Here is a 12,365-nt window from a genome sequence, read left to right as displayed (position 1 = left end):
GAATAACGTACATACGTATATTATTTCATAATAAATAGATATAGTAAAATACACGAATTTACATGTATTATAAGATACAGAGTCTATACACAAAAGATTAGACAATGTACGTTCATTATCGAATCTTAAGTGTACAGAAAACAATTATAAAAAAAATACTAAATACATATATACGGTCGTGTATAACATATGTTCTATATGCAAATTTACTAACTACGTAAATAGAAAAACATTTTTTGTTTTGGGTCTAACAAATAGCAAAACTTACTTCGAGGAAAGTGAACAAATTTAATTTCATGGGCTCAAGCATTACACAATGAAATTTCTTGAAAGATCAAGTTGCATGAGCAATCACTAAGCTAATATTTGGTGATCTTGTTTCAATTTCTCACCCTTTTAGTTTGCCTTTGGACCATTATTCTCTACACTATTGTTAGAAGTAAGACTATTCCAATATAGTAATATGCATCTGATTAAACAAAACACAAGGCATCCCCCTCACATGTAAGTTGAGCTTCACAGTTCCAGGTGCAGGAAATGAAAAACGAAATACTCAACATATGGGGATTCTCATATTAGTTGAATATATTGAATTTATACAACTTTACAACAATATAGTATTGAAGATGCCGGCAAATAGTTCTTATCGTGCGGAGAAAAGTGGGGATGAAATTTATAACAAATGTAGAGAAAGTGAACAGGGGATGAGAAAAGATATCAAAAAAAATGCTCGTGTGCATTATATAGTGGATAACACTTCTATATACAACTGAGTGGTTAAGTCTATGAAGGCATCAATTGCAGAAGATACAGGGCAATAGCGCCCGGCACTTCATTTTGATGCCACTGCACCAATCAATCTCCCTCAGACTGAGCTGCTAACATGACTTATTACTTGCCTAGCAGAAGCTCATTTGGATATTAGAAGCAAAGCTAGTTTATTTAAGTAGATCACTCTTTTGGGGGAAGAGCTGACGCCAGATGTTGAATTAGGTTTGCTTCTCCACAATTTGACTCTTAAGGAACTCAAGCACTGAAAGCCGCTGCATTTAAAACAAAATGTTAAGTCAAACTGATCAGAATCCAAACCACTTATTGAATGAAGTCGAGCAGGGAAAATCTTACCCGTTGCTCAAGACCAGTGTCTTCAGATTTTAACGTCAAAGATTCCAACAATTTTATGCCTTCTTGAAATTCATCAATTGCAACATCCTCATCTCCTAGATTCCTGTCAACGTCTGCAACTTTTGCAAACGAAACAGCTAGATCCAGAAGCTGTAATTTGAAGAAGAAATGCACAATCCAAAGTAAGGAAACATGGTTTGCTAGGTATAAAGATATGCCTTTTAAATTACAACATTAAATGACTGTAATAGTAATAGTAAATGCCTTTCAGTAATTCATCTGGGATATAATTCATAATTACAAAAAGTTCCATGGTCTGCAGCAACCAAAAAGACATGCTATAATCTGGAAATTTTTCTTAAAAGAAAGGAGCTAGGTGTTGACAAAGCTCTAACAAACACATCTGAAATGAAAGAGCTTCTTGAAGTTCTTCAATTGCCAAATTGGTAATGGGTAGAAAGGCTCATAAAGAATGTCAACTGTGAGACTAATATGTGGAGATGCAAAGTTTAAGAATGTCTGATGTGGGATTATATTCTCAACACCTTTCTCCTTCCATAAAATTCAATAAACATTGGTATATTTCTCTCGACTAAAAGAAAAAAAAAACACATATAACATCGAGGTTAGTCTCATTTCTTACTCTCCCAGTTCACATCAAATAAATGTAGGAACGAACAGTGTACAGAATGGAATATTTACATCCTGTGTGTATCGGTCCTATTTCGAGTCTCAACCCAACTTATTTATATACATGCAAAAGATTTTTCATAAACAGTGTTCATAATGACACCAATGGTTTTTTTCAGATTCAGACTTGTTACAGTTAGATTCAACAAGCAACGATATTTGGTAAAATAAATTCCTAATTCAACACAATGCACCATTCACACAAGCTATATGCAGAAGTCTTAAAAATATTATTGTGCTTAAATATGAATACACAACTAACTGAATGGACTGGTTGCAGCCAAGTCAATCCACTATGGTGATCAAGTAACATATACTAAATCAAGTATTTCAGATCAAATTTACCAAACATATCAAACACATCTGATGACTCATAAGTCATAGCTAACGAGATAAACTAGTATCAATATATTCCCAAACGTATTTAAATGACTATTTATGGAATAAAAAATAAAAAATAAAAAATTGTTAGCAGTAGTATTACTACTATGAGTCAAATAAAAGAAACCTAAATGACAAGGGGGCTGAGAAGCTAAACATAGTTGCTGACCTGGGATGGAACATTTGGATCATCCTTGACAGCATCACGTCGAACATTCAATGACTGGAAGTAGTAAGACCGCGCAGCTTTCAGGTCTCCATCATAGTATTTAAGATCTCCAATTTTATTAAGTGAAATTGAAAGTGTATGTGTTATCTGTAAAATGATTTAAGGAAGAACAACTATATCAGGTCAAGAACGGCTAGGACAAACTGCTGATATTACAGTAAAAGTTGGATGTAATAACCTCCTGATCGTTTCTGGGCAGTTTTGAAAGAAACTCAACACTCTCTTCAAAGTAACTGACTGCTGAACCAGCATCTCCTGTTGCCCGACTGAAAACCAAAACAAAAAAAAAAAAAGAAAAAAAAAGAGAACAATTAAAATCCACTCAAGTAAACAAATCAGGGATCATTGTCGAATTCATCATGAAGTTAGTATCAGTCTAAGATATACATATGCAGAAATCCACTAAGCAGTTATTTCTACATTGAAGACATCCTTAAAAATCTGATCTAGTAAATAAAAATTCATCTCAAAAGTTTTATTAGCAATCTAGTTATGCTCAAATAGATAATCTCCAAATTTAATCAACAGTGTCATGATTTCTAAACCTGCATGCAGACTTGATACTTCACTATCTCCTCAGTCTAGAGCTTCACAGCAGTGACAACCACAGGCTATATTATATTCCAACCATAATTTTCTTTGTTGGCGACTTAGTGATTAAATTTAATCCATATCAGTACAATTCAAAGATTAATTATTCTCTAGATATTCTTATAATAACTCAGGGATTTAATTATTCGGGTTTATTTATCTCATATATCTTACAAGGGTATAATTTTATAATATTATGGGATGGCCTACGTAAGTAGCTCACTGTAATACAGTTGAGATTTGGCATACTCATTAAGAATTTAAATATTGACACTAACCCTAATTCATTATTTCCTCTTCTCCGACATTTTTCTATATCTCCCTATCGTCTTATTCTTTCTCTCCTCTTCATCTCTTTCTCTGTCCTAACTCAAAGAGTATTAGAATCCTTAACCAATTTTGGTGCCATCGCCAAAATTATTAAATCATCACCCATTTCTTAGAACTCAACCACCAACAACCTTGAATCCATTGTGCATGTTGCCATTGCAACCATGTCAGTTGTCATGTGACAAATTCCAGACACTAACCTTGCTTTTGAGAACCTGACACAAATCATCACCAACCACCATCGGTATTCCGTGCACCAACACTAGAATAAGATGATCTACAAGTTCATGCAAAAATAGTTGGAAACCACATATACATGTTGGAAACCACCAGTGACTCAAACTCACCGTTGCCGCCAATTGCCATACTGCTCCTCTTAGTTACCAAAACCTTTGTAGAGGTCAGAAGTCGCCTATCTTCCCTGTGGTCCAGTCGTTGTCAACAACTGTTATCCCATGTGACTACCTAAGACCCAGTTTTTGCTGGTCTCACATACCTGGTCCAAAGTCTAAACAGACCAGTTCTCACTGATATTGCACTGTTTCATTTTGAGTTTTAAAACATTAATCCCAATACTGTTTGATTTTCACAGATCTTTGATATACCAGTCCAGTTCAGCTCAATCCCATCCGAAATTGACCAAAAGAAAACAAGAGTAGTCTGATATAATGGATAATTTTTTTTAAGAGAAAATGAGTTAACAGTCTCAATTAAAGATTTTCTTCCTGTTCTACCCATCCAAACAAGAATGTACAAAGAAAATATTGTATTTCGCCTCATCATTGTGGAATGAACGAGTTGAGGACTGAGTTTTTTCCTGTTGTATTGATAGCATGGGATGTACCACTTCTCCACCTTTAATTACTTTGTACTCCCTTTTCCAATAAACTTTATGTTTCGTATAAAAAGTAATTACTCTAAGCTACATTTATTAAAGCAAGAACTAGACTAGAGGAAAAAAGGTTCAATGGTCTTTCACTATGTATCATCTAAGGATCAAGTTAAATAAACATCCATGCCACTCATGTGCTCCACTTGATATCAAATCTAACATTTTTGTGTGACAGATGAAACCACAGATGTATAACTGTCACAAATAAAGCACTGGTGACTTCAGTATTCTTCGGCCTTACCTTGGGAGATGCATACACAATTAGTCCATTCTGTAACTTGTAGGGATAGAAAAGAGAGTAAAGCAATGAGTGCGAGAGAGAGAGAGAGAAGAAGAAGAAGAAGAAGAAGAAGAAGAAGAAGAAGAAGATGACGACAATGAAGAGATGAAGAAAAAATCAAGAGGGAAGGGAAGGAAAGAATTTGTTGCAAGATTATTTCTCAGATAATCTATAAATTTATCTTGCACTCTTCACCAATATAATGTGAATTTTCTGAAGTCCTATATGAGAAGGAATCTCATTGTATCTCCATCATTATGTGACATATCCAATGTTACCTGGTACGGAGAGCGATACAGTACGTGGAATGGGAACAGGTATGGGATTCACTACTTTCTATGGTATGGATTCGTTAGGGGTTAGGCATAGTCGGTGCAGTGTTTGAAGTCGTAATTCGTTCGAGAGTTTAATTTGGATCATCGTTAATTTTTCAACTTGTTGAAAATCAAATTGTTTCCTGCAGCATAATAAATGTCATAATTTTCAACTTTAATTTAATTTTTAATACTTAATTTGGTCTATTTATTTTGCACAGCTCCCAATTACTTGTATTAAATGGAGACCTCTCCATAGATACATCTTCCCCTTGGAAATTAAAGCTGACACAACATCCCAAGCACCTCCCTCTTTCACATTCTCTATGTTTGTTTTCTTCTAATTGAGTACTGTAAAACACAAATCAAATTATACATAATTTAGACATATAAATTTCAATCCCATCCAGTATTGGTGATACTATATGAGGTAGTTAGTATCCCATCCAGTGTTGGGTGGCAAACTTTGATGAAATCAATATTTGGGGTGTCTCTCTATACAAACCACAGTTTTTGTTTTATTACAACCTATGTAGATGTAATAATGAGGAAAACCTACGTTTGGTGGTGATGAGAAGAGAGAGACCAGAAATTTTGTTCACTTATAGAGAAACAGTTTGAAAGGAAAACCAACAAAGAAATTAAATTCCCATGCATTCTAGAACGAAATTCCAAATTCTAATCCTGTAAGGCTTTCTCCACCAGTTTGGTATACTTCAGAACCAATAGACTGAATGAAACATGCTTAGCTAGTGCTAGTAGCCATTGGACACATCTGTCATTCATTCTTTATTCATGTACTATCATTGCAGGTAAACTTTTCAGATAAAAGCTAAGATACACTATCTATCACTAACATTATTACCCATCTAAATGCATACCATGATATGTTAAAAATTCTAATTCACAAAATACCTATCTATACAAAATATTCTCTTGCCATACTGTCATTCAGCAACATGTCAAATGTCAAATTCTCTGCCTCTGAAACGTTATTGTATACATAATACATGCATACATACATTCATCACACACATATATATAAAGATTGGGAAGACAGTGGACAAACCTGCAGTCGCCAAGCATTCCGAGAACCGCTCCAAGCTGAGAACACAACTCTGACGTGTTACCCATAGTTTCTAACTGACCTCTGATGTCTTCTGCACAAAGACTAAGTCTTGATTTGGCACTTTCTATATTCTGAGCTCGGAATGCCTACACAGTAAACAATAAATAACAGCACCAAAAGTTAACACAGCAAACCAAGAGAAGAAATGCAAAACCATGAATTCAAATAAAAGGCAAAACCACACTGACCCTCATGGCTTGCTGCACCAAGAAAGCCCCTCTCTCCAAAGACACGTCTTCATATATAACTCTCTTGCTATTATTATTATCATCATTGCTGTTGCTTTCAGGGGTTGAATCTTGTTTATCCTCCGCATTATGAGACCGCTTGATTCTTGCATGACCTTCGATAAAGCGATCCACCAAATTCTGAAGATTGATGTCGGCTTCGATCTTCTCAATGTCAGCTCCACACAAAGGACAGTCCTTGAATCTTGAAATACAAGCTCTAAAACAACAAATAACTAAATTACAAATAAAAATTAAGAAACCCAATACAAAAGATTAATGAAAAATTCAATACAAACAAGTAATTGAAAAAAATAAAAGAAACCCAATAGAAAAAAATAACGAAAAATTCAAAGGGAAGCATGGTTTACTTGCAGAACGAGTGAGAACAAGGGACGCATTTGGCAGAGTCGAACAGAAGGGCGTGGCATATCATACAGCTGAGAGGGCCAAGCTTGAATGTCTGAGAATCGTAACCCAAGGGGCATTTAGGGGAAATTGTAGCTGTGTCAGCTGAGGACTCTTTCTTGCTTGGCTCTGGTGGCCGAGCGGCTTTCACAAATGGGCAAACTGGCCTCATCTTCTTCTTCCTCCTCCTCTTTCTATCAATTATTCAATTCTGGTGCTTCAATTTTGATTTTGATGAGCCTTGCAAGTTTTCTTTAGCTCAAGATACGACGACGTTTCAGTTCCTGTTGCAGCCTTGCTCGACCTGATCGTCAAGAATGCTGACTGGTGGTGAGGTGATTATCCTATCTGCCCTCTGCCTAGTTTATCCTAAGATTTCTGTGCAACCCCTTGACCATATTTTTATTTCTATAAAAACCCCCTGAAGTTTCTGTTTCTCCAACTACAGATAGGGGTGTACAAGATCCAATCCAATCCGCCTAAACTAACTAATCAAATTTAATTCAATTTAATTTTAATCGGTTTCGAAGATATGGCGGGTTCAATTGGATCCATAATTTTTAAAATCGACATGATTAGATTGAATGACAGATTTGTTTATAAGAATCCAATTAAATTCAGTCTGATTAGTTTTATGCTTATTTTACTCTTGTAGGTATTTGTTGTCGAAAAAATTATGAATATTTTAAGTCATTTAATTAAGTTATATTTAATATATTATATAATAAAAACAATTTTCTCTGATATTTTATTTTACATTTATGTCTATTAATATGCTTGATTATAGTAAACATAAGGATAACTGTTGAATATTTTATTATTGTCTTTTGCTATTATCAAAACCGATCATCTAATCCAATCCAATCAAATATCAATTGGATCAGATCGGATTGGATTTAAACATCTAATATGATTGGATCGGATTGAAAAAATCACAATCTAATTTATATTAAATCGAATACATATTGACTTCATTGTATTGGTTTCGAACCGACGTTACACCCCTAACTACAAATCATCCCAAAGTATTGCCAATTTTCAAATTAATATCCAATTATTGGTGATTTACAAACGCATACACTAACTCAAATAAATTCTACAAGCACACCTTCATTAACCAAATTGCTAACAAATGCGCTTACCACCACCTATCATTTCTTAGACCCAATTTTTATGCTCACTCTACTCTTCATGAGGAAAAATATAATGAAAAGCTTATCATGCAAGGAAAGAAGGGCAACATCTATGAGCAATCCCTTATCGCTCACGTTAGGATGAGTTTTAGTTGGCTTAATTAAATTGGTTATTTGGCTTCTGGTTTGATAATTGCTCCTTATCTTTTTAGTTATTTGCCTAGATAATGATCATAGAGCATATCATCTCCCACTTAATTTAATTCTCCTATTTAGTTGATTAAATAGACAAAGTTTTATTTTGTTAGCATCCCAATGACTTATATAGTTAGTAATAAGGTTGAGGATGCTAGGTTACATGACATGGTGATGTAGTTACTATTAATGAGCTAGAGGTAGGTTGCATGATAGGTTGAGGATGCTAGGCTAAGTTTTGTTGTCATTTTGAATTTTTACAAGAAAGACATCATGAAAGATGAATATTCAGTTTATGAAGATGACAAAAACTGTGTTTTAATAGTTCCTTACATTCAGTTTATGAATTTTTACATAGCCTCTTTAAACATAATAAAAATATGGATTAACTACATTTTAGTCTTCGGAGGTTTAGGGTCAGAAATGGACCCCAAGGTTTCAATTTCATCAATTTCATAAACTGAATGTAAGGAGGTGGCCAGACAGCAGCATTGTGTCGCTGGGAAGACGAACAATGATTGTGTCGTAGGAGAAGAGAAATACGTCGGGAAGAGAGAGAAATAGGTTTTGTGGTGGGTCCCACAACTACCACATCAACATTTAACGTCTGAAATGGCGGTCAATGTAACGGCCGATGTAAATTGGTCATATTTTGAAATATCAGGTATGAAATTGATGAAATCGAAACTTCAGGGCTTATTTCGATACTGACCCTAAACCTCTAAGGACTAAAACGTAGTTATTTATAAAAATATAGTATTTGAAGGACCCCTTTTCATGCCACCTTGTTCCCAAATTGAATCTGTGAATGCCATGACTGGCAATCTAGGGATTTTTCATGGTGATGGTGCCAAAATTCTTCCTTGCAAAATTTTTCAACGATAGGCATCAACAAATACCAAGTGCAATGGTATGTCATAATTAGGTGTCTTCATGGACCTGGTAATCTTCACAACACAATCGTTTCTACCTATGTTGCACTGATACGGATATGTGTACGGCGATACGATACGATACAATACACCGATACGGCAAATCTCTAAAAAGTAGGATACGAGTACGGCACCGATATGGCGATTAAAATAATATATATTTTTAAATAATATAAATTGAAAAATTGAAAAATTGAAAAATGATATTTCATCCATAATAAGTTCAAAACATTAACAAATTACATAACTTCATTCAAATCTCCATAAACAAAGCACAAATTAAACAAAACACACAAAATACAAGTATCCATAAACAAAGCACAAATTAAAACATCATAAATCACTTCTCAAAGCTCTAACTTCATTCATCATGGGTAAATATGAGGGCTTCTAAGTCTGGTTTATCAAGAGAGAGGTTTGCAATCTCAAGCACTCCGGCATTTTCCAAATCCATGGAATCAAATGCATCTCCTCTAGCATCCCACATATGAGTTTCCCCTTCTTTATATTCTGACCTTTTTCTTGAAAGGAGAAGAAGATTGGTACGCACAAATACTAAATCTTCCGCTCTTTTCAGTGTTATCTTGTTCGTCTTAATAGAGTGAATGAAGTTATAAGTGCTCAAATTTCTTTCACAACATGAGGAGGAAGAAGAATGTCCAAGTAGCTTCAATGCTATGGTTTGAACTTTTGGTGTGGAAGCTCCATGGATAACCCACCGTTTTACTAGAGCCATGAAATCTCTATCTTTCATAGAGTCCATACCCGAAAAATCTTCAATACATGTCAAAAAAAAAAAAGGCATACTCCTCAATAACCATTCTTCTCTCCACCTCTTTAGAAAAGAATCTTTTTTAATATAATTCTTCCTCTCCCTTGTAATCTTAATGTCTTTATGTGGAGGACAATGATTAGGAGCCATATCAAGCCATTCCTTGTAATAATACCTAGAAGTATGTGATAAGATTTATAAAATTATAATGATAAACACAAGGAGAAATTTACTAAAGACAAGACTTACTTAGGATTTAGAGAGTGTGCCAAGCAATGGAGTGGTGTGCTACTCTTGGTCCATCGGTCCACCAAAATTTCATGCACTACATTGAAGAACATTGACTCTTGATTGAGTTGCTTGCGCTCCTTTCGATATATAATTGTCTTCACTTTTTCTATCATACTATCCCTTCACTCATAAATCAAGTGAAGACAAGGCATATCCGTGTCACTCAACTTAAGCATCTCATATATTGGAGAAATAAAGTTAAGTATGTAATCAATGTCCTCCCAAAAGTAGTCATCCAATATTTTTTCCTTCACTGTTCTTGCTTTTACACATCATCCTCTTTATAAATGTCCCGTTGCTCACTAATAATCATTTGCTCTAAGCCTTATTTCACTTGCTTAAATATTTTAAGCATCACAATTGTAGAAGCAAAACGTATATCGGCAATGGAGAGCAACTTCAACTTACAATGATCATTATACATTGACAACCTCATATTATGGTTCATAATAGAATTCTTAATAAACCATGCATCACTTGAGATTGTTGAAATCCAACTACATTGCTCATACACTTGTCTTGGCACGGGTGAGCATATATTCTTCAAAGCAAGATTGAGGGTATGAACCACACATGGTGTCCAGAAGATGTGCTTAAACTTTGCCTCAACAATATGTCTGGCCGCCTTACAAACTGGAGCATTGTTGGTGACCACTTGGACCACATTTTGAGGACCTATTTCCCAGATTGATTCAATAAATAAGTTTGCCATGAAAAATTTATCCTTACACCCACCTTCACAATTTATTGCCAATCAAGAACATAGGCCCACTTTCACAAACGGCCATGACATTAATGAGAGGTCTTCTTTGTGCATCCGACCTCACTACAAACACTTACCCTTTTACTTTGCCATGCCCTCTTCATTGCTTGCAAACACTCCTCAATGTTATTCTTCTCTTTTTAGAGAAATGTAGTTGTCAACATATTGTAATCAGGGGGTAGTAACCCGGAAGTGTTTTACTACAAGCGATCCTAAAGGCATTTACATAATGGGGGTTCCTTGAAAATTGAAATGACAAGTCGCCGGTGTAAAACATTATTGCAATCTCACATCTAATTGTTCTCCAAGATTATTGTTAAATATTTTCTCAACAGGATCAGCCTTCCTTTTCTTTGGGTCACTGCTTGTGGTGCCAAACCAATTTGAACTCACACCCAAACCACTACTTGAACCTCCTTGACTTGAAGTGTTGGAGGTGGGTAAGGGTACATCTCTAAATTGTGTCATTTTCACCCTTAATTCTGCTTCTTCCACTACTTTCTTCATCTCCATCAAATGAGAATTAGTAACTTTAGTGCAACAAGCAACTTCATTGCCTTTGAGTTTTAACAAGTGACTCTTTACTCTAAAGTATGATCCTTTGAAAGTTTTTTGGCAATAGTTGCATTGGAATGAAGTATTGCCACTAGCTTTACCATCTTTGTCAAGCTTCTTGACATATTTCCATATAAAGGAGTATTATCATTCTCATCATTCTCTTCATTATTATTACTAGTATTTCCATCACTAGAACTATTACCCACACTATTCATTTCTTGTGAATCAAATGAAGTTTGATAAAATAAAATAAAAAATAATTAATACATATAATAACAACAATTGGTGCAACAGAGTACCCAAAAAAAAACAAAAACAAAAAAACAATTCATACATATTCCAACACAGAACTTATTAATTTATATATCCCACAACCAATCGGTGCAACAGAGTAACCAAAAAAAAAACAATTCATACATATTCCAACACACAATTTATTAATTTATATATCCCAAAAACCAATTGGTGCAACAAGTACCTAACCCATATAACAACAACAGACAACATAGCCATTTATTAAAAAAAATAAAATGAGGAGGAAACCTTGAACTGTGTAAGAAAACCCCAACAACCAAATGAATATGAGTGGCGACGGCAATGGTGCTCCAGCGCTGGGTGCGACTGGGGGGGCGGAAGGGTGGGGCGACACTAGTGAGTTATTCTCTTCCTTCTTCCTTCTTCTTTTGTTTTGTTTAGTATATGAATAATACGAAAAAACCTAGCCTCTCTCGACAAAGGTTGTGTTTGAAATTGTAAGTTTTAAGTTTAGGTTTTAACCCCAAATTTTGAATAACTTTCAAAATCCCCCCAAATTTTCCAAATATTTTCGTTTTTACCCATTGACGTATCGGTGCCATATCGCGACCGTATTTGAGCCGTACCGAAAAGTCAACAATTGAAAAAGTCTTCAATACGCCACGTGGGGTATTGGATAAGTATCGGATATGCACATACCCCCAAAAATTGTCGTATCAGTGCAACATGTTTTTAATGATTAGAAGAGTTCATAATTACAGTGGAAACCTCATTTGAATGTTTGTGATTTGAGTGGTTTCAGAACTTTACTCAGATACCAAGATCCCGCTCCCCTTATTCCAGTACATGTAATGGACGGTCTTGCGGAGG

At 35.0% G+C, this 12,365-nt stretch overlaps 1 protein-coding gene across 1 annotated transcript; it reads right to left on the bottom strand.

The window, feature by feature from the left end:
• Nucleotides 1-550: 550 nt before the first annotated feature.
• On the bottom strand, nt 551-7,039 carry LOC117619074 (protein NCA1). The gene is made up of 7 exons (XM_034348897.1): nt 6,560-7,039; nt 6,150-6,408; nt 5,902-6,047; nt 2,604-2,691; nt 2,366-2,512; nt 1,126-1,275; nt 551-1,043 (listed from the first exon to the last, which is right to left on the bottom strand). Exons 1-7 carry the CDS (start codon nt 6,766-6,768, stop codon nt 990-992), a joined length of 1,053 nt encoding a protein of 350 aa, XP_034204788.1. The 5' UTR covers nt 6,769-7,039; the 3' UTR covers nt 551-989.
• Between the last annotated feature and the right edge of the window lie 5,326 nt (nt 7,040-12,365).

Source organism: Prunus dulcis, chromosome 2, assembly GCF_902201215.1.
Source record: "Prunus dulcis chromosome 2, ALMONDv2, whole genome shotgun sequence".
Classification (NCBI taxonomy): Eukaryota; Viridiplantae; Streptophyta; class Magnoliopsida; order Rosales; family Rosaceae; genus Prunus; species Prunus dulcis.
This window is presented reverse-complemented; position numbering and strand designations above follow the sequence as displayed.